The following is a 23,324-nucleotide window of genomic DNA, read 5'->3' on the forward strand; positions in this document are numbered from 1 at the left end:
TTCCTGGATGTGTCTCCTCAGGGTATTCTTTGCTAATTCCTGGTATTGTTAGAGCTTTCTCTTCTTATATGACCTTGTATTAGCTTCCCTTTGCATAAATCTCTAGCAGTATGTAAGCTTCTCCCATGCAGAAATTCCCCTTCTCTAGCACAGTCTCCAATGTTGTGTGCTTGAATTCAGATCTCATACTTGCCCTGAACTCTCCCAAAGGTATGAACTCCAGTGAGTACTTAGATACTTATGAGCTCTCTAAAGGTGTGAACACAAGCATTGTTCAATCAGTTCCACTTAGTACTTTGTTTCAAGTTCTGGCCTAAAATATCTTCTTCTATGATCAAATCAACTCCAATGACTTAACACTTTGTAAAGATTCCAACAGTGTGCATGTAAGAAATATTGATGGATTTGAACTGTACCAAATTTGCATCAATGTTCTCCTACCCATTTTGATTTGTTCCATAAGATTTTTATCCAACGCTCCCATAGCCTTCTTGGGAAACAATTCAAATTCAACCAATATTTATTACATGTAGTAGGCACACGACCTTGTGAATAATGGGCTACACCTGGAATCAGAAAGACTTCAGTGCAAGTTCTACTTTCAATCTAATTGACTGAGATCTCAGGTGTCTCTTACCCTTTTTAAACCCTCAGCCTATTCTCAAAGACTGTTAAGTTACAAATGAGTGGTTGATTTGTATCTACAGAGGGAATTTTCAGACTAAGAGTTCCCTTCGCTGATGAAAGCACAGCAGATGCAAAAATAAAACCATCCCTGGCCTCAAGAGCTCATATTTTATTTCAGGAGCTCAATGGATAGTTTCCAAAGTTGCTGAGAATAAATAGTATCAAAGGCAAGGGGGAAAAAAAAAAATAATTGACATTAAATGACATTAAAATAAAGACAATAGTAGCATCTACCCCATAGGGTTATTCTTAAGTATGAAATGAAAAAGTAAATCTGTAAAGTACTTTGCAATCCTTTAAAGCACTACATATATGAGAACTGTTATTATTCAGAAACGGGAATTAAAGGGACAGCTAGATGGATAGAGCATCTCCTGGAGTCAGGAGGACTTGAGTTCAAATACGGCCTCAGACACAATACTTCCTAGTTATGTGATCTTGGGCAAGTCACTTAATCCTATTTGCCTCAGCAAAAAATAAATAAATAATCGAAAGAAAAGAAACTGGATCTAAAGGGGGTAAATGGAGGCTTACAGTAGGAAAGTACTAAGAGTATACTATGGTCACATCATGACATCATTTCCCTGATATCATAGTCCAATGAGACCAAAGTATTGAAGCTTCAACATTTGACCTTCCAGTTAATAGCCCAAAATAATTTCTTTTAAGTATTAACTGATTTGATCTCAGTTATCCAAGGGATGTTGTTGTTCAGAGTAGGATAAAAGACATGAAAGATGAGGTTTTCATTGGTTACTGATGAGATGGCTGTAGTGACAAGGAAGAATAAAAGGATTGAGGAGAAAAAAAAAGATGAAACAATGAGCACTTATTTTAGATAATATGAATTTGTCCCCAATTTGTAGTAGGTGATGGAGAGACCCCAGAGTTGAAAATAGTGGCAGGCCTGAATGGATCTAGGTCAAGGGAACAAAAGATTCTAAGGCAGAAGATAAGATATAGCTAAACTAGTCAAGTACCATTAAAATTGTGAAAGGAGAAAAGTAAGGCAAGAGTAGAACAATCTTGGGAAGGGACATTCAGGTCAAAGTAAATATAAAGAATGTGTTTGGGAAGAATTCACGGAAGATAGGTCAGATTATTATCTGAGAGCAGTAATGGTAGAATTCAGAATCAGGAAGGTAACACAGATCTAGGGCTTGATGATCTCTGTGGCTGAGATGGAATGAAGCTGTAGGTCATGGTCTGATGTAGGACATGGTCTGTGTGGTTAAAACACTTCCTTTCTATTAAGGAAGGATAAATTTGCTGAGTCAGTCAAGTGTGAGATGTAGAATGCACAAACAGTATCCACTACTGACCTGCAGCATGTGGCAGGTCTGGGCCCGGGCTCCTTGCACATGCAGCTCACACAGAGCTTCTAGGTCCCGCTCAGCTGCATCTCGCTCCACTCTCAGTGACTCCAGCTTCAGGACCAGTGCTGCATGGTCCTGTGCAATCCGACTCTCAGCAGACAGATCTGGGGCCTGTGATAGAACACAGGTGTTTACTGAGGGAGAATGAGTCTCCTCATCAGCCTTAAACCTGGAGATCTGGGACTAACCTGATGTGTTGCTGTTTCCTTGTCCTGTCCCAACCAGCTCAGCTCCTCTTGGATCTGGGATCGGTGATGTTCCTGAAGCAGCTGCCCGTGGGCCCAAGCTAACATAAACTGCAGGGCCACATCAGAGGCCTGTGAGACAGGACTAGGAGGACTTACATCCTAGTCTTTCATTTGACCAAGTTCCATTTTCCTCTCCCTTAGAACAAGGGTATTTAATCTGGGATCCATCATATTTTAGGTGTCTGTAAATTTAGATGAGAAAAAAAGATTACATATTTATTTTCACTAATTGTTAACTGAATCCTAGCATTTCCTTCAATTATGAAGGTAGGCAACAAACCTCAAGCTTCACCAGATTGCCACATTGGTACCATGACACAAAGAAGGTTTAAGAATTCCTGTTCTACTGATATACAAATGTTTACATGATAATGTATAATCGGTGTCATGTTGCTTGCTTTCTCAAAAGAGCAGGGGAGGGAAGAAAAGAGAGGAAGAAGTAGAATTTGAAACAAACAAAAAAAAGAATATTAAAAATAAACTTAAAGTTTACTTAGATTTTTTTAAAAGAATTCCTGCCTAACTTCCCCATTGGGGTCTATTGGTCTTCCCCAGTATACAGAGTTACCAATTCCAATTACTGTCCATACCCCAGATTTAGGGGATTCAGCACTACAGGCAGTGCATTCCTGAGCAGTAAAATCATAACTACAGTCTAAGAGAGATGGGAGGTAGGTCCTAAAAGAAGAGGCATTGTGGTCAGACCTCTGTATTGAAGTCCCAAGAACCTGAATCTAAATGTCTATTCCTTTATTTACTACTTAGATAGTCTCAGGAAAATAACTTAATCTCTATTGTTCTCAATTTCCTTATCTGGAGAAAATGAGATTGGACTAGATTATCTAAAAGGCTCTTTTTAGCTCTAAATCCTGTGGTCCAATAAAAGATCACCTATTCCTGATCATTACCACTCTCACCTAGATAAAGCAGTGGCACTTCTCCCCCTTCCATAACTTAACCTGCTCCTTTGTGATTCTTTTCCTCTTTTCAGACTTCATGGTATTTATTTTAACCCAATTTCACTCCCAGGAAGGGATATTACACAATGCCATTTCCTTCTAGGGAACTCCCATTTACTCCTTATAGAAACGAAACTTTGCCTGTTTTTTGGAGCCCCCAAAAGGAGCCCCTGCTGCTGGCAGGGGTGACTTCCTTCCCAGGTCCAGAGTTTCTGAAGTACCTGCTGCCAAAGAGAAATATTTTTATTCTAGACAAAGATAGACAAGCTGAGGAATTCCAAGGAAATAGTGTCTGGGATGTAGACCTGAAACTCACCTTGAAGATGCTTCTTGAAAACAGGGGGAAAGGTCTCTTCTAGTTCACCTAAATGGGTAATGTGTTGTAATGTAACAAAGCCTTCTCTCAAGGATGGAGAGATTTTCATTTTAGTGCAAAAGGTTTGTTTTAAGCAATTATAAATGTCACTAAGATATAATTGATAATATTGAAAAGAAAGGATTCTAATATGACAACATACAAACAACAATAACAAATTTTTCAAAAGTTTAAGATTGCTGATCAACAAATGCCATGATTTATCTTGACTCAAATGCTATGATTTATCTTGACTCCAGAGGACTCATAATGAAACAGGCTGACTACTTCCTGACCAGAGAGGAAAGAATGAAGGCCCATATTGCAAACCATTTTTATAGACATGTCCAATGCAGGTATTTGTTATGACTTTTAAATGGACTATTTTAAGGCAGAGGCAACTTGGTCTAGTGGACAGAGTGCTGGACTTGCAGTCTATAACATCTGGGTTCAAATCCTACAGTGACAAGCTGGGCCACGATGCCTAAGATACTTAATATTGCTGAGCCTCCTAAGGCAAGTTTGTGTAAATTATAGACAGGTTAAATATATCTCCTTTGTATCCTTTAAATGACAGAAACTTCTGCTAAAATTGTTTTGTTCATCTTTCCTTTTTCAATGGGGTAAAAAATAAGTGGGAAGGGAGAGAAAGTGAATTCTTGTTAATTGAAAAAAATGAAATTAAACTTAAAAAGTAAGGAATAACATGAGATCAGATGTTAGGTTGCAATAATATTCAGAATACTTGTCTTTCTTCCTTCAAGATAAACAGGTATCCAAATAAATAGTTATTAGTGTTTTGAAGTTTGAATACAGTGCTTGAGGCAAATGCAGGACTAAAAGGAATACCTTGTAAACCTAGGAAGGAAGGAAGTAGTAAGGAGTACATCTTTCAAAGAAGATGGAGATCTAGGAATACCTTAGGTGGTATATGTAGTCCTGGCCATACTCTTTCCTTTCCCTTAGAAATTTGAAAATTGTTACTGTTCACTGAAGCCTTTGGCCTCTGATTCTTTGAAATAGGACTTTATATCATAAAAATCCCTGCTGCTATAGAAAATAGAATTTTCCATTAAAGTATATAAAGGAGATAGACTTTAAAATTTTTATAATTTACACAGATTGCCTGAGGAGGCTCAGCAACATTGGGTCTTAGGCATGATGACCCACTTAGGCACTGTAGGATTTAGAACCCAGACGTTTTAAACTGCAAGTCCAGCACTCTGTCCATAAGACCAAGCTGCCACTGCCTTAAAATAGACCATTTTTTAACTGTTGACAGCATAAAATATTTGGGAATCTATCTAACAAAGGAAAGTCAGGAATTATATGAGCAAAATTACAAAAAACTTTCCACACAAATAAAGTCAGACTTAAATAATTGGAAAAATATTAAGTGCTCTTGGATAGGCCGAGCGAATATAATAAAGATGACAATACTCCTTAAACCAATCTATTTATTTAGTGCTATACCAATCAGACTTCCAAGAAAATATTTTAATGATCTAGAAAAAAATAACAACAAAATTCATATGGAATAATAAAAGGTTGAGAATCTCAAGGGAATTAATGAAAAAAAAAATCAAATGAAGGTGGCCTAGCTGTACCTGATCTAAAACTATATTATAAAGCAGCAGTCACCAAAACCATTTGGTATTGGCTAAGAAATAGATTAGTTGATCAGTGGAATAGGTTAGGTTCACAAGACAGAATAGTCAACTATAGCAATCTAGTGTTTGACAAACCCAAGGATCCTAACTTTTGGGATAAGAATTCATTATCTGACAGAAACTGCTGGGAAAACTGGAAATTAGTATGGCAGAAATTAGGCATGGACCCACACTTAACACCTTATACCAAGATAAGATCAAAATGGGTCCATGATTTAAGCATTTTTTTTTAATAGCCTTTTATTTACAGGATATATGCATGGGTAACTTTACAGCATTAACAATTGCCAAACCTCTTGTTCCAATTTTTCACCTCTTACCCCCCCCCCACCCTCTCCCCTAGATGGCAGGATGACCAGTAGATGTTAAATATATTAAAATATAAATTAGATACACAATAAGTATACATGACCAAAACGTTATTTTGCTGTACAAAAAGAATCAGACTGGGACACTGATGCATTGTTGGTGGAGCTGTAAACGAATCCAACCATTCTGGAGAGTAGTTTGGAACTATGCTCAAAAAGTTATCAAACTGTGCATATCCTTTGACCCAAGAGTGGTACTACTGGGCTCATACCCCAAGGACATACTAAAGAAGGGAAAGGGACCTGTATGTGCCAAAATGTTTGTGGCAGCCCTATTTGTAGCGGCTAGAAACTGGAAAATGAATGGATGCCCATCAATTGGAGAATGGTTGGGTAAATTGTGGTATATGAATGTTAAGGAATATTATTGTTCTGTAAGAAATGACCAGCAGGATGAATACAGAGAGGATTGGTGAGACTTAAATGAACTAATGCTAAATGAAATGAGCAGAACCAAGAGATCATTATATACCTCAACAACAATACTGTAGGAAGATGTATTCTGATGGAAATTGATTTCTTTGACAAAGAGAAGATCGAACTCGGTTTCAATTGATCAATGATGGACAGAAGCAGCTACACCCAAAGAAAGAACACTGGGAAATTAATATAAACTGCATTTTTGTTTTTCTTCCTGGGTTATTTTTGCCTTCTGAATCCAATTCTCCCTGTGCAACAAGAGAACTGTTCGGTTCTGTACACATATATTATATCTAAGATATACTACAACATATTTAACATATATAGGACTGCTTGCCATCTAGGGGAGGGGGTGGAGGGAGAGAGAGGAAAAATTGGAACAGAAGTGAGTGCAAGGGATAATGCTGTAAAAAATTACCCTGGCATGAGTTCTGTCAATAAAAAGTTATTATAATAAAAAAGAAAGAAAGAAAATAGACCATTTTAAAAAAGCCACAGTAAAGTGTTCCTCTTTGTATTCCTAGTGGTTGTTTGTCCTCTTGCCTACTTCTAGTTCTGTACTAGCTTTGGAATCAAGTGCATTGTGAAAGGATGCTGTAAGAAGAATGAAGAGCCCGTGCCCCAGAGCCAACTTGTGTGCATTGTGATGAACTGCCCATCTCAAGGTAGAGGGAACTGGAACCAGATACCTGCAGGTTTGGAAGCCTGGTTACAGAAGCTCCAACTCCCTTGAGCATCCTGGTCTCCCAGCTCCGGCTTTGGTTTTTCAGTACCTGTAAATAGCAAGTTCAGTGCATACTTTCTAGAGCCCCTGCTACCCCACATGGAGGGCTGGTGCCTGGCTCTGTCTCACCTTTAATTCCCTGAGCACCAGGCTCAGCTGAGTAAGCTGGCTCTCCTGTAGAGCCGTTCCAGAGAGCCCAGAACACAGGTCCTGAACAGTGGCATAGCGGGTGTGGATTTCTTCCAAAGCATCCCACAGTGTGGGAGAAATCTGCTTCTCCTGGCGGGGGTCCCAAACTCCTTTGGCCCCTGCTAGCGAGGCCAGGAGCAGACCCAAGGGGACACCTGCCAAAGAAAACAGGCAGGCAGTGGGGCCACTTTAGGTGAGGGGGGGGGGGGGAGTGTGGGGCTTTGATATAGTCAAAGAATAATCCTGTCCCCTCCTCCCAACCTCTCAAGCCAAGAATCACACTGAGCAGCCTCTTTCCACCAGACTAGCCCTGAGTAAGAAGCCTAGATGAGGAGCCAATGCAGAGGCCGAAGCAGGATTTGGGAGATGAACTTCCTGGTGACTCTCCCCAGAAAGGATTAAGTCTCATTTCCTGTCTTTTTTTCTGTCCCTTCCTTCCCTCCTTCATACCTCAGAAATCCAAGTGAAGCAACAGGCTGTTGTAACTATTTCCAAAGAGCAACTGAGTCATGATCCAAGGCAAGGAGCCGGTATGGGCCTTGGAAGCCTTCCCTGCCAGTACCAGCAATAAGGGGCAGTTGCTACAAAGAGTGACGGCTAAGGTCAGGCACAGCTTAGGTCCTTGTTATGGGTTAGGGGGAATAACTGCCCCTTATGTGGAACCCTCAAACTGCTGCCCTGGGCTTCACCCCAAGTTGGACTCACGGAGCTTCTGGAAGCTGAAGGACTCTCAATGAGCCCTGCCACATGCCTCTGGCCCAGGCCTCTTTATGGTGCTGGGCCCCAGGCAGGATATCATCAAGATAAGAAGGGAGCAGGCAAAAAAAAAAAAAAAAAAAAAAAAAGAAGGGAGCAGGCCCTGGAAGAGAAGATGGTTAAGTTCGGGGCATTTCTTCTTAGATTCTAAGTTTGTATCTCCTTCCCTCATCCTTTCTGCCAGAGTCTACAGGTTCATATACCTAACCAAGCCTTCCACTTGCCCTGAAATAAAGTTGGCAGCCAGACTTGGAATCTAGGATCTCTGCTTCACTCGTTCCTTCTGCTACCCTGAGAAAAAAGGGGAAAAATATAAGTTTGGACCATTTCTGGACTCCGTCCCTCTGCCACAGGACCCTTCAAAGCATTAAATCCCAGACATAAGAACAAAATGAGCAGGTAACCCATAGTCACATAGACAGACTAAACCTGAATAGGATAGCTGTACAGTGGATAGAGCATCAGCTCCGAAGTCAGAAGGCCCTGAGTTCAAATGTGACCTCAGACACTTCTTAGCTGTGTAACTCTGGGAAGGAAGGGAGAGCAGTACTAAGAAAAGATATTCACATCCTGGACAAAGTAGCATACTTACAGACCCAGTGGGGACACATCCAGGAAATTCAGGTCGCTAGTTCCAGATAATAATAAGTCTTGATCCCTCCCGGTAGAAATGAGTTAAAGAGAAGGGTTTGAAAGTACAAGGGATAAGTCTGTGCAGAACCCATAAAAATCTTCCAAATCCTGGAGAATTCTTTGCAGGACTCCTCAATTCCTGAAAATCACTTTTGAGCTCTTTTCATCTGCACTAGACTTAGGGTCCAGAGGGAAGTTTCAGAAGCACTTTGGAGTTGAGTTTCCTCAAACAGCAGTGCCAGCAGCTGGAAATTATTAGGGTAGGGGTGGAGTGGGGATGAGAGAAAAGATTGTTTCGGAGTTCAAACAAACCTAGACTATATGGTAAGGCAAAGTGGATTCTAGATCCTCACCTGAGGAACCAGATCCAGTTGCTTGGCTTCTCTGCCCCTAATGATTACAGACACACTGTAACCTCTGGATACTGAGCCCAGCACAGCCCGAATGTTCTCCAGAAACTCCTACTCTGCTTCCTAAATTAATAGGCAGGAGCTCACCTTTTTGGGGAAAGAAATCATCTATCTCCCTGTTCCACTAGGTCCCTAGATCTTCAGCCTTGGTTATCCTAGTCTTTCTTTGTCCCAACCCATGTTCCCCTCCTCCCAACAGCATTCTCCAACTCGGGAAGGCATAGAAAATTGTCTCAAGAACAGTATAGGGTATGATGTTAGCAACCAACAGAATGAGGTAAGTGGAACAAGAGCTTGCCACCGATGCCCCCCCCCCCTTCTCCCCTCTCCCGCCTTCTGTGCATGCTCTGGGCCTAGGATTCAGTCAAATGTGAATCGATGCTCCTAGATGCAAGACCAGAGTCATGAAGATCAATTCCCATTTACAGCCTCTATTTCCTCCATCCATTTTTCCCACCTTTCCCAACCCCACAATTCCAGTCTCAGGTTTTCCTAGATCTAGCAAGAGCATTTTAGGACCATGTAGAAGAAATCTGAGGCTTCAGGTATCATGACCTATAATAGAGAGTTCACTGAAACATTCTGGGTTTTGTTTTTTTGTTTTTTTTTTCATGTTGGCAGGAAAAAACAGCCCCAGCGTACTACCTCCAGGATTCCTTCTAGTCTTGACCTCTTAGAAGGAATTTCTCACTTGCCTCTGACAAGGATGTTGCTTTTACAACCACTGTTACCGTTGCAGACCCAAACTGAAGGGAGAGAAGATAATGAGACCTAGGTCCCGAGCCTAAGGCAATAGGAAGGTTCGGAGGGCAAGTTTCTGCTCACCTGCTCACTGCCAGCCATGATTCTGGAGTCTCTAGGATTCTACTCAATAATTCATGACCCATCTGGTGGTTTCAGGGGCGGGGTTTGCTGTCCCCCAATCAGTATCCAACAGGATATTTTTCAGATCACCTATGTCCGGTCTCTCAGTGTTCTGCTTCTATTACCCCCAAGTCTTCAAGTTCTCAATTCAATTGATTCCATACACATGTCTTCCCTAGGGAAGTAAAGTCAGAATTTCTAGATGAAGAAAAAAAAAAGGGTGGGGAGGAAAAGAGGTTCATTCCCCCTTTCAATACTTTAGTTTTCAACATTCATTTTTCTAAGATTTTGGGTTTCACATTTTTCCTCCCTTCCTCCCGGATTTCCCACAACAGCAAGCAATCTGATATGGGTTATATATGTACAATCATTTTAAACATATTTCCAAATTAATTGTATTATGAACCAAAAACCATGTTTGCTCTTGGGGCAGGGTCCCTCACTGAGGCAGAGTTGAAGGAGATTTTCTCCTTTAAGGATTTTTAGAGTTTTGGGGTCCCCTCTTCAACATCAAAAGAAGGAAACCACAAGGAAAGAAAAAGCAAACAAACAAACAAACAAACAAAAAAAAAAAACCGTGAAAATAACATGGTTCCATCAGCTTTCAACCTCCATAGTTCTTTCCTTGGATGAATATGGCATTTTCCATCCCAAATCTATTGGAATTGTCTTGGATCACTGCAATGCTGAGCTAAGTGTCTCATAATTTTGCTGTTTCTGTGGTAGAGGTTCCTAACATTTTTCATGAATCCCTTAATGTTTTGAAATGCTTAAAGTATCAAATGCGTAAGATTACAAAGAAAACAAATTATACTTAAATGCAGTGGACTTTTTTTTTCTCTTAAATTTAGGAACTTCAGGGTAAGAATCTCTGAACTCGACAAACTCCAAACTTCCTTAAATTATGAGTTTATGACTCCAGGAAGGTAGCTTCCAGTTTTGACGCAGGGGAAGCAATAGACCAGCCCTCTGCCTGGGGCTCTTCTGCTTTTTGAGGGCCTATTCCAGTTGTGGCAGATTTTCCCTCCTCCTCCTTCCCATCCGGTCCCCCACCCCACCCCTTCTTCAAATCCAGTGTATTTGAACTAGTCTTAAGAGCCGCTGGGGAAGAAAGAAATGAGATGCAGATATTTTGTTTTTCAGTTATTAGATTTTATTGTTGTTGTTTTTTAAAGAAAAGTATTAGAGACTGATATCAGGTTTCACCGCAGTGCCTGGAATCATAAAGCAATCAGGTGAGGACTTGGACTGTTTTTCTTTCCTCCCCAGTTTGCTCTCCAGCTGCCTTCAGGCAAATCCTCTGACCCCGCACAGCAGCATGAAGGCTGCGGTCCCAGAGACCTGAAAGGCTAGCGGGGAGCCCACGAAGGGCCTGCTCCCACGGGAAGGAACCCCACCACAGTCCTCTGACGTTTCCTCCCTTCGCGACCTGGTGAAGGCGCTGCTCTGGGTAAAGGGGTTTCCTTCTAGGACCAGCTCGGTCACCTGGTCTAGGATCGGCTGCTTCGTCAGCAGGTTGTGGCTTAGGACCAGCTGCTGTAGCTTTTGTGGCAGAGACTTCGGCACACACTTCAGCTTTGCGTGGGACAAGTTAAGGGACGTCAGGGTGGGTGGCCAGGTACATTGAGTGGAGGACGTGTCGCGCAGGTCGTTGTAACTGATGTCCAGTCGCTGCACTTTTACCCCCATCGCCTCCAGAGCCCCGCACACTCCTCCCAGGGACTGGAGGCTGGTGTTCCTAAGCGCCAGATCCCGCAGCTCCTGGAGCTCCTTGAGGCAGAAGGCAGCGGTTAAGCCACTCTCTCCGATTCCTGGGTTGTCCGACAGATCTAGAGAGCTTAATTCCTTGAAGGTGCCCAAGTCTGAGCAGGGCACGTTGCTCAGGCCCGAATCAGTCAAGCTCAGCGTCTTCAGTCCGGGTTTTAGCCAAGTCAGTATCGCCGCCATTAAATTGTCCTCTCCGGCTACTGACACTCTGTTGACCTTCAAGGCTTTCAGGGCCAGGGCAGGATTACTGGGAGATCGCGGTTGGAGGGGAGGGTGTGAAACCCCCAGGTCTTCCAGCGCCAGCACCTGAGTCCGCGTATAGGTCAGCGCCTGCAGGAGCTGGTACAGAAGTGGGGCCGGCACCTGGGCATCCTTTATCTTCAGCCGTCTCAGGCGCAGCGATCGCAGCAAGTCTGCTGCTTGTCTGGGGTCGGCAAGGCCGCCTTTCGGCAAAAAGATATCCAAATTGTGGCCGCCCCCGTGGATCTCCACCTCCACAGAGGAAAGGCACATCTGAATACTTTTCCAATTGGGTTCCGGGGTGGAAAAGTTGCAGAAGCAATTATCGCCCTCTTCGTCCAGGATGCAAATGGCTGAGGATGACCAGGGAAGCAACAGCAGGGGAGAGAGCAGCAGTAGCATGGGCAGCAGCGACAACCTCTGCCAGGGGACCTGGGAATGACATCAGCTGTTTAATCTCAAGGCTAGCTAGTTCGTTGCTGGGGAAACTGGAGAAGCAGAGGAGCGGGAATGGTGAAAAGTGCTGAGGTCCAAGAGGAGACCCCAAGGAGGTTGGAGTCACAGATGGGTGTGGCGAGGTTTCTCAAAAGAATTTCCACATTTGAACCCATCTCCGAGTCCAGGGGCAAAGTTTATTGTAATTGTAAGCCAATTGAAGAAGGCTTAGTTCCTAAAGGATTTAGCCAAGAACCCAGGGCTTGGTACAAATTTATCCAATTCTTAAAGTAGATGATATGCTAATTTTATAGCCCAGAGGTAGAATCGAGGAGCGTCTATTCACTATTGTCTCAGAATTTGGTTGTCACTGACCAGTAATTTCTCTTTATCTGTCAGTAATGTTTGTAGGCTAAAGCCAGAAGACCTTAGAATCTTTGACAGATTGTTAGAACAAAAACACTCTAAGATCGGGGGAACTCATCACTGCTGTTTCCCCTAGAAGCATTAGGACCTACTTTGACCTCAGAACCCAGCCCAAAGACTTCATTTTCTCTTTTCTCAAATATTATCTTTCCCCAATCCTCTCCCATCCTCCTGCTCTACAATCCTAGCTCAATAGTTCCAGACCAGCACTGAAAAGCTTTAGGCTTTGGGAAAGGCACAGATAGAAAGCTGAACCCGGAATCCGGAGGATAGCCTCAGACATTTCTCAGGTGTGTCACCCTGTTTACCTCAGTTCCTCATCAGTAAAATCATTTTAAAATGAACTGGAGAAGGAAATGGCAAGCCACTGGAGTATCTTTGCCAAAACAAACAAAAGCCCAAATGAGATCATAGAGAGTCGAATAGAGTTAACTACAAAAGTCCGGGGTAAGGGAGAACATAGAACACTCACCATGGTGGGTCCTCGTAGTTTATGACTCCTTTTCTGCTTAGAGCTGACTATCTGGCTTCTGTCTTATTCAGTCTTGGGTTTTGAAAGATCTTAGGCTTTTCTATACTGTGCTATTAAACCCAAATCTTGTTTCTCCACCCCAACTTCCTCTCTGTTTAGTTTTGCAATCAAGGATGTGAGTACCAAGCAGGGCCAATCCTGGGACATGGGGGCACCAGGAAAACAAACGCAGGGTTTTCCCCTCAGCCTGACTTAGTCCTCCAGTTCTTTGTTATTCTCCCACCCCTAAATCCTAACTAGTCTGTTTCTAGTCTGGCTGGAGATAGAATTGAAGAGGGAGTGAAACTAAGTTCCCTTTAAAATTAACACTCTGAAACTGTGTTCCCTTTTTATCTTAAGTCTCAGGCCCTCCTGGGAAAGCATATCTCCCTAGATTAGTTAAGTGTCATTCAATTAGAAATCTTGGTCAAAAAGCACCCCATTGATCTTTTGGGGATGCCAGACCTTTATAAATTCCAATTGGAGATTTGGGCCAGATATTGATAAGCATCTAGGTCTGGGGACTTTGGCTTTCTTTTCAACCTGAAATCTGTGCCTCAAGATTCCTTTTTAAAGGGCAATTTCTGAATTCATTCTTTGCACAATGTCCAAAGTGGGACCCGTGCCTGCTGAGAAGGTATTCTCTTCTCAATGCCAGCCTCCATTCCCCTAATAGGACTTTGCCACTAAAGAAGTCAATCTCTTAGCAAAACTGGCTTCCTATCCAACAATAAACTTCCATTTTTGCCATTAATATTTTGGGATTCGTGAATTTTTTCACGAAGAACCTATGCCTCCATCCAAAAGGGGATTTTCATCAGAATCAGTGGGTATACACAGTCTATAAAAAGCTTAAGTATACACACACACACACATATAACATGCATACAGACATGCACATATATATTCATATAAAATTTTAAATTTTAATTTCTGGTAATTTCCCTTTACTCAATTTCTAAAACCCTACTGGATGTAAGTCAAGTGACATAACAGGACTGGAATCAAAGCCAGAGAAAGCTCATCTGTACTAAAGGTGGACTAGATAGAAGAGACTACAAAGCTCCTTTTAGTCTTGTTTTCAGATCAGTAAAATTCTTAACTTCCTTTCCCTCTCAGGCAGTCTATCTGTGGATTTGCCTTCTTTATTTAGGGAAAGATTCGATTGGTCTGGATAGAGCTTTTGTTCCTCTTTTGAATTCAAGAAGACTAATGCTGTCTTGGGAGATGCCTTCATTTGCACATGAATCAGCTTTAAGTGAGACCAAGTTGCCCAGACTTGTAAGCTATTTACTAAAGCCTCAGCTCCTAATTTACCGAGAAGTGTAGTGCAGAAATGTAATTATAAATTAACTTATAAATTAAGTCTTCTCACTTTTCTTCACTTCCACTAAATCTATACTCTGAACCCAAACTCAAAATCCAGCTGCTAACTGGGAATGTGGGAGCTGGCATGATGTGCAGCAGTGTATTTGTCTAAATTCCCACAGATTATAATAGCTGTAGTTGAAAACAATTGTAGAGATTATCTGATCTACAGTCCTCACCTTCCAAAGGGGGAAAATGAGACAAGTGACTTGCCCAAAATCACAGAAGCAGAACCTATCACAGTGGCAATTTGAACCTGTGAATGGAATAAATGAAGATTTCTCAGAAGACTGTAGAGCAGACCCCCGGCCTGAGTTTCAGGAGGTTATATGACCACTATGAAATAGGATCCGCACTACCATGTCAGCCCTGCTCTTGCTAAATAATGAGACAGCAGTATATGTCTTACCACAGGAGTACACAGAGTCCCCTAAATTGTTTGGGCAAGTCTTGGAGGACTTTGACCTCAATCCAGGGATCAGAGTCTTTTAACATGTAGATGGCTTATTGGTAACTAGGAAGAAAAGGGAGGAGGTCAGCCAGGCCACTATTAGGATGCTAAACTTTCTGGGATCATGGGGACTGACGGTATCTAAAGAAAAGTTATAATTTGTGGTCGGAAAAGTAAAGTATCTTGGCCACCTTATCAGTGAAGGGAAAAAGAGATTGCATCATTCTCTAGTGAAAAAGATATTGCAAACACCACAACCTAGGACTAAGAGGCACCAAGGAAATTCCTGGATTTAACAGGGTACTGTAGAAATTGGACTGATTCATATGCCACCCTAACCAAACCCCTTTATAGTCACCTGCTTGAGGAAAAACCAGATCCTAATGGGATCCTAAGAGTGACATCACTTTCAACAACTTGAAGGAAAGCCTGATTTCAGCGCCTGTGCTTGCACTACCCTTCCTAGAGAAACATTTTCACATGTTTGTGAACATAGATGAAAAAATAGTGATGAGGGGAGCCCTGAAACTCTCACTCTTTTGGACTTTGGGGAAAAAGCTTGGGAACTCCCTCAGAGGAGATTAGTCCAGGCTGCGCAGGGGTCCTCAAACTTTTTAAATAGGGGGCCAGTTCACTGTCCCTCAGACTGTAGGAGGGCCTGACTATAGTAAAAACAAAAACTTTGTTTTGTGGTCCTTTAAATAAAGAAACTTCATAGCTCTGGGTGAAGGGGATAATTGTCCTCAGCTGCTGCAGCTGGCCCGCAGGCGGTAGTTTGAGGACCCCTCCAGGGACACTCATTCAATTCCAAGATTCTCTATTCTGATTCCAGCTCAAACTGCTCCCCGCCTCCACCAAGAGCTGCCCATATAACAAGCTTCCTTTAGCTCAATCCCTTGCAGAAGGCCTAATATGCCATTCCAAGGAACTTCTCTCTCCCCTTGGCATAGCTGCGACCCTCTGCCCAAAGAAAGACATTTTCTTTCAATGTTATTCCCTCTTTATACTCTCTCACCTATTTCCCTAACAAGATCTTATTCACCTCTCTGTCAGGATTTCTCTCTCTGCTAGAAGATTTCTCTGCTACCCTGCCACTAAGGAAGTCAGCCTCCTAGCAAAAACTGACCTCTCAGTTCTAATAATAAACTTCTTTTGCAGGTTTAACTTTTCAGGTTCATAAATTCATTTACAAAGGACCTGTGCCAACCAGAAGGGATTCCCACAACTCCCTACCCTGTGCCAAACCTCATCAGTAGGGTTAGGGGTCTTGGTACAAATAAGAGAAGAACAGAGACACTCAGTAGCCTTTTTATCAAAAATGTTAGGTCCTGTGGCCCGAGGATGGCCATATTCAGGTCATAGTGATTATGGCCCTCTTGGTGGAGGAAAGCAGGAAAATCACCTTTGGGGGGAGTCTAATCATCAGTGTTCCACATCAAGTAAGGGCAATCCTAAATCAAAAAGCAGGCAGATGGGTGACTGTCTCCAGAATTCTGAAATATGGAAGCTGTATTATTGGAAAAAGATGATTTGATATTAAGTTATACCATAATCTTAACCCAGATTTCCTAACTGCTCACCCGAGAGACTCATCAGAGTCAGAGTATTTTGCCTAGACTTGATAGACTATCAGACCAAAGTAAGGGGGAAGACTTGCAAGATTAACTGGTTTATAGATAGTTTTTCAAGGATGGTAGATGGGGAAAGGAGCTCTTCCTTCAGTTAGAGGACTTACTGAAAACCTGGTCTGCTCAAAATCTTAGAACTATATTCCTGAATCAGGAGCTAAAACTATTAAGTAGGAAGGATGAAAATATATATATTGACTCCAAATATGCTTGGGGGATGGTATGTGTTTTGGGGAAAATCTTGAAAGAAAGGGGAGTGATGAATAGTAGAGAGAAGGAATTAGTACATACCACACTGCTTGCTCAATACTAAGTAATTTTTTGTTGCTAGAGTCTGTAGCCATTGTACATGTGACAGGACACCAGCAAGGAGATTCTTTTGAAGCCAGGGTCAATAGTCATGCTGACTTGCAAGAAAAGTGAGGGAAGAAGAATCTGAGCAGGACACATATATGTTAGTTTTGATCTCTACTTTACCTCGGAGACCACCTTTTCCATCCTGTACTCCAGAAGAAAAACTGAAGCCCAGTCTCAGAGCTCAGGAAGACAAGCAGGGATGATGATTCTCCTTCCTCCCCACAATAGTTGAGAGGGACTAACTAAAGTAAGTATGAAGCAGGTCTTGCCACACTTGCACCAAGGCAGCCTTTGGGATGTCCAGAATCTGTGTGATGCAATTTTAACCAAGTTCGTGTCATCAGGTCTGTATACTTTAGCCCCTCAACTGGTGAATGGTTGTCTTGTTTGTTGAAGGACAAATAAGGCATTCCAAGGCTGTGTGCCAATGGGAGGGAGACTTCCAGGGCTCAGATTTTTCCAGAGCATCCAAGTAGACTTTACTGAGCTGCCACCAGTAAGCTGTCTCAAATATCTGTTGGTCATAGTGGACCATCTAACCTCATGAGTGGAAGCTTTCCCCTTGTCTTAAACTACTGCCTCTGCAGTTAGCAAAGTCATTTTGGAGTAAATAATCCTCAGGTATGGAATGATGGAGAGAATATATTTGGATCAGGAAACACATTTCACTGCTAAGATACTCGTATCCCTTATACAAGCCTTAGAAATTTCTTGGGAATTTCATACTCCTTGGCACCTTCCTTCCTCTGGCAAGATTGAAAAAATGAACCAGGAGATAAAAAGACAGTTAACTAAATTAACCCTTGAGACCCAGCTGCCCTGGACCAAGTGCCTGCCATTGGCATTTCTCAAAATAAGAACAAAACCTTGTAGGGATATTGGATTATTTTTTTTTTTTTTTAATTTAATAGCCTTTTATTTACAGGATATATACATGGGTAACTTTACAGCATTAACAATTGCCAAACCTCTTGTTCCAATTTTTCACCTCTTACCCCCCCACCCCCTCCCCTAAATGGCAGGATGACCAGTAGATGTTAAATATATTAAAATATAACTTAGATACATAATAAGTATACATGACCAAAACATTATTTTGCTGTACAAAAAGAATCAGACTCTGAATTATTGTACAATTAGCTTGTGAAGGAAATCAAAAATGCAGGTGTGCATAAATATAGGGATTGGGAATTCAATGTAATGGTTTTTAGTCATCTCCCAGAGTTCTTTTTCTGGGTATAGCTAGTTCAGTTCATTACTGCTCCATTAGAAATGATTTGGTTGATCTCGTTGCTGAGGATGGCCTGATCCATCAGAACTGGTCATCATCTAGTATTGTTGTTGAAGTATATAATGATCTCCTGGTCCTGCTCATTTCACTCAGCATCAGTTCGTGTAAGTCTCTCCAGGCCTTTCTGAAATCATCCTGTTGGTCATTTCTTACAGAACAGTAATATTCCATAATTTTCATATACCACAATTTATTCAGCCATTCTCCAACTGATGGACATCCATTCAGTTTCCAGTTTCTAGCCACTACAAAAAGGGCTGCCACAAACATTCGTGCACATACAGGTCCCTTTCCCTTCTTTATAATCTCTTTGGGATATAATCCCAGTAGTAACGGGATATTGGATTATTTCCCTATGATTGGGCATATGGGCATCCATATCCAGGGTTTTCTGAGAAAAATTGGGAGTTTATCTCAGAGAGTAAAGAAAGCTTTATAAGGGGATATGTATGTTTTGGCTAAACATTTGCATGAAATACAGTTTAAAGGTCTTATAGCTCAGATACCTCCTCTAGGCTTTCTCATGCACAACTTCAACTGGGAGATTGGATTCTAATCTGGATGTGGAAGGAGAAGAAATTGACTTCAGTCTGAGAAGGTCCCTTCCAGGTACTCCTGACTTCATATACTGAAGTAAAGAACCCAAGAATAAGGCTAGACTCATCATACCAGGGTGAAGGGATCAATGGATCCTACTGCGGAATGGACTATAGATCTGGAACATACCAAGGCCCTGAAACTGCATCTCTGATGCACTCTCCTCACTGGGTGCCCCCGCCATGAGGAATTGGGGTCAGAAGCTACTGGTTTGCTTAATTCTTGTACTTTTAAACTGTATTTCTGCCTAACTTTTTCATTTGTGAGGGTGTTATATCCCTTTTGCGAAGGTCCTTTTCCGTTCCTCTTCCAGAATGTAATTACAATGCTACACTATTCCTTTAGTCTCCATACTTCTTTTTATGCTTTTAATCTACCTGACTCCAAAACAATGCTCCCCTCAGCAAATAACTTTGAACAACTGATAGAAACTGTGGCCCTCCAACTGCTGGATTGTGGAGGCTTGAATTGTGGCTATGAGTTCTGGTTTTCTTGAAATCAGAATGGCTTCTTAGTAATAGGTTAATAGTCCATAATGGGACAAGGTTCTGGGAATCTCAGGAAGGTTCACATGGTCACTGAGAAGAAGAAAGGATTATAATTGCCTGAAACAAATGGGAGAAGAGGGAATCCCATTGGGAGAAAGCAATTGTAAATGGACTTATACTAGTTCACCTTCCTGTGAACTGGACCAGTAGCTGTTATATTGGCCTGGTAATGAAGGGGGAGTGAAACTGTGTTCCCTTTAAAATTATCACTCTGAAACTGTGTTTCCTTTTGATCTTGAAGTCTCATGCCCTCCTGGGAAGGCATATCTCCCCAGACAATTTAAGAGGCATCCTCCTCCTGGGCCATTTCTAGGGCAAGCCTGATTTCTATTCAAATTCAGGCTGAGGAAGCCCTCAAAGCAATTTCATTTGGGAGATCCTGGTCTGATCAGCTCAGGCTGCTCCACCCCCCACCTCCCTACATTCCCCCCAGACAAAAGCTACTCATATAACAGATTTTCTTGTACTCATTGCTTTGCAGAATGTCCAAAGCAGCTGCTGGGACCCTGCCTGTTGAGAAGGCATTCTCTTCTCAGTGCCAGCCTCCATTTCCCTGATAGGACTTTGCCACTAAAGAAGTCAGTGTTTTAGCAAAACTGGCTTCCTACCCAACAGTAAACTTCCATTTTTGCCAATTAATATTTCAGGTTTCATGAATTCTTTCACATTGAACCCCTGCACTGAATAAAAGGGGGTTTCCAAAACTCTGACTGCCACTAACCTCATCAATAAGACCCAAATTCTTTTTCTTACTGGGATAGCAAGGGAGGCATTTAGGAATCTGGTTATAAGATGATCTCAAGAGGGAGAAAATGAGTATAAATACTTCCATTACCCAAAAGGGAGATGGAGATGTGAATAGATGGTGAGACTCTTGGCCCCAGTGTATGTGTTTATATATATATATATATATATATATATATATATATATATAAAATAAATATATATAATATAGGCTATAGAGGTCATCATTTAATCAGACAAACAAAGCCTTAGACTTATTAGCTGACCAGGCCACCCAAACTGGAGAAGCAGTATTACAACATAGATTGGTGATAGATTATCTCCTAGATGAGTAAGATGGGGTTTGTCTAATTTTTGTATGAAAATTGATGACAATGATAAATTGGTCAAGGAAATTACTAAAGATATTAGAAAGCTTGCTCAGGTCCCAGTTCCAACATGGAAGTCCTCCTTTGATATCTTGTGGTGATCTTGGTTTGGTGGGAGTTGGTAGAAGCAGAGTCTCTGGTTCCTGCTCATTGTTTTTAGCAGTATTGTCTTATTACCTACTTGCTTACCTTGTATGATACATTTAATCACTGTAATAGTTTGAAATTCTTTAGTTAAAATGGTCTCAGTAAAGGCTTCTGCTGATGTAAGGGTGCTAGTCTTGAACAGACAAGGATAGATCCTAATAGATACTGAGGAGAAAAATGAACTAAAGGGTGGAGATAACATGGAGGCCCTAGTACAAGGGATGTATTAGGACTAGTGTGAGAAATCTTCAGATTAGTATAAATAAGAGGAGGAATTAAATGGAATAAATGAAGAGTTCTCAGAAGATTGTAGGATAAAGTAGAGCAGACCCTAGGCCCAAGTTTCAGGAGGTCATATGACCACTATGAAACAAAATCTGCACTACCACATCAGCACTGCTCCTGCCAAATAAGGAGACGTTGTTGTACATTGGTCAATAGTCCCTTTCCTGTTCCTGAGGATCCAATAAATGAATTTAAAGGTCACCAGGATAAGGGGAGGACACACATTTTTTTCAGCTATATTACCCAGTCTCTGCTTCTGTATTGTACCCCCACACTCTACTAGACTGCCTAGCGAGTGTGTTGGCCCATTTTCTATTTGTATGTGTAGATGCCTCTGAGTAGTCAATTTGGATAAAGGGGGCCTTAATGCTTTGCCTCCCACACCTGGGTCTTGCCACTCTAGACATACCACTAGTCTTTTTATTTCTCCAGACTGCCTATTATTTGATCATCAGAATAGTCCCAGTTAAAACTGGGACACTAACGCATTGTTGGTGGAGTTGTGAACAGATCCAAGCATTCTGGTGAGCAATTTGGAATGCTCAAAAAGTTATCAAAAAGGATCAAGATCCTTTGATCCAGCAGTGTTACTACTGGGCTTATATCCCAAAGAAATACTAAAGAAGGGAAAGGGACCTATATGTGCAAGAATGTTGTGGTAGCCCTCCTTGTAGTGGCCAGAAACTGGAAACTGAGTAGAGACCCATCAATTGGAGAATGGCTGAATAAATTGTGGCATATGAATGCTATGGAATATTATTGTTCTGTAAGAGATGACCAGCAGGATGAATACAGAGAGGATTGGAGAGATTTACATGAACTGATGCTGAGTGAAATGAGCAGAACCAGGAGATCAGTATATACCTCATCAACAATACTGTATGAGAATGTATTCTGATGGAAGTGGATTTCTTTGACAAAGAGAAGATCTAACTAGGTTTCAATTGATCAATGATGGACAGAAGCAGCTACACCCAAAGAAAGAATACTAGGAAATGAATGTAAACTGTTTGCATTTTTGTTTTTTTTCCCGGGTTATCTCTACCTTCTGAATCTAATTCTCCCTGTGCAACAAGAGAACTGTTCAGTTATGCACACATATATTGTATCTAGGATATACCATGACCTATTTAACATGTATAGGAATGCTTGCTATCTGGGGGAGGGGGTGAAGGGAGGAAGGGGAAAAATCAGAACAGAAGTGAGTGCAAGGGATAAAGTTTCAAAAAAAATTACCCAGGCATGGGTTCTGTCAATAAAAAGTTATAATTATTTTTTTAAAAAAGAAAAAACCCCAAAATGCAGAAAAAGAGGAAAAAAAGAAAAAGAAATGAGCAGAACCTGGAGATCATTACACATGGCAACAAGATGATTATACAACGATCAATTTTGATGGATGTGGCTCTCTTTAATATTGAGATGATTCAAACCAATCCTACTTGGGCAGTGACGAAGAGAACCATCTACACCCAGAGAGAGAACTGTGGGAACCGAGTGTGGAACACAACATAGCATTCTCACTCTCTCTATTGTTATGTGCTTGCATTGTGTTTTCTTAGTTTTTCTTTTACTTCCTTGATCTGATTTTTCTTGTGCAACAAGATAACTGTATAAATATGTATACATATATTGTATCTAACATGCATTTCAACATGTTTAACATGTATTGGACTACCTGCCAATAGGGGAGAGGGTGGAGGAAGGAGGGGAAAATTTGCAACAAAAAGTTATGCAAGGGTCAATGTTGGAAAAATTACCCCATGAATATGCTCTGTAAATAAAAAAGCTTCAATAAAAAAGTAAATTAATTAAAAAAAGAATAGTCCCAGTTGCCTATCTTAGAAATGAGTCCTGTTTTCACTATATTACAATATATTAACATATAAAATATACTAGTATATGTGATGTAATATTAAAGGGGGAGGGAAACTGTTCCCTTTACTGAAACTGTTCTCTTTAAGATTATCACTCTGAAACTGTGTTTCCATTTGATCTGTGATCTCTTTTGGAGTCTTCCCTCAGAGTACTTCTCTTTCAGGGATGCCAAATCCTTTGATTCAATTAGAAATCTTGGTCCAAAAACAACACTTTGAAGTGTTGTTAATTCCAGTAGGAGATCTGGTCCGGATACTGAGAAGCATTTAGGTCTGGAAACTTGGCTTTCTTTTCAACCTGAAACCTTAAGATTCCTTTTAAAGGGCAGTTTCTAAACTCACTCCTTAGAGAAGGCCTGAAGCTCTGCTGCTAGAACCCTGCCTGCTGAGAAGGCATTCTCTTCTCAGCGTCAGCCTCTATTTCTCTAAGAGGACTTTGCCACTAAAGAAGTCAGTCTCAGCAGCAGTGGTTTCCTGTCCAACAATAAAATTTAATTTTTTCCAATTAATATTTCGGGTTTCATGAATTCTTTCATGAAGAACCTGTGTGTCGACCATAAGGGGATTTTAACAACTCTCTGACGGCCACTAACCTCATCAATATGGCTTCTAGGGAAGATAGCAATGA

The 23,324-nt window shown here is 41.4% G+C and overlaps 2 protein-coding genes across 2 annotated transcripts; both read right to left on the reverse strand.

The window, feature by feature from the left end:
- Positions 1–1,884: 1,884 nt before the first annotated feature.
- Positions 1,885–9,638, reverse strand: LOC105750696. Its single transcript, XM_031949307.1, is given in 16 exon segments — positions 1,885–2,174; positions 2,252–2,380; positions 3,412–3,494; positions 3,587–3,625; positions 6,760–6,856; positions 6,937–7,151; positions 7,447–7,577; positions 7,702–7,759; positions 7,762–7,811; positions 7,951–8,043; positions 8,345–8,410; positions 8,536–8,630; positions 8,739–8,858; positions 9,129–9,179; positions 9,268–9,350; positions 9,629–9,638. Coding segments are annotated over 16 exon segments (1,533 nt in total). The 3' UTR covers positions 1,885–1,961.
- A 1,156-nt stretch (positions 9,639–10,794) lies between these two features.
- CD14 (CD14 molecule) lies at positions 10,795–13,272 on the reverse strand. The gene is made up of 2 exons (XM_012550870.3): positions 13,000–13,272; positions 10,795–12,098 (listed from the first exon to the last, which is right to left on the reverse strand). Exons 1-2 carry the CDS (start codon positions 13,000–13,002, stop codon positions 10,947–10,949), a joined length of 1,155 nt encoding a protein of 384 aa, XP_012406324.1. The 5' UTR covers positions 13,003–13,272; the 3' UTR covers positions 10,795–10,946.
- Between the last annotated feature and the right edge of the window lie 10,052 nt (positions 13,273–23,324).

Source organism: Sarcophilus harrisii, chromosome 2 (assembly GCF_902635505.1).
Source record: "Sarcophilus harrisii chromosome 2, mSarHar1.11, whole genome shotgun sequence".
Taxonomy (NCBI): domain Eukaryota; kingdom Metazoa; phylum Chordata; class Mammalia; order Dasyuromorphia; family Dasyuridae; genus Sarcophilus; species Sarcophilus harrisii.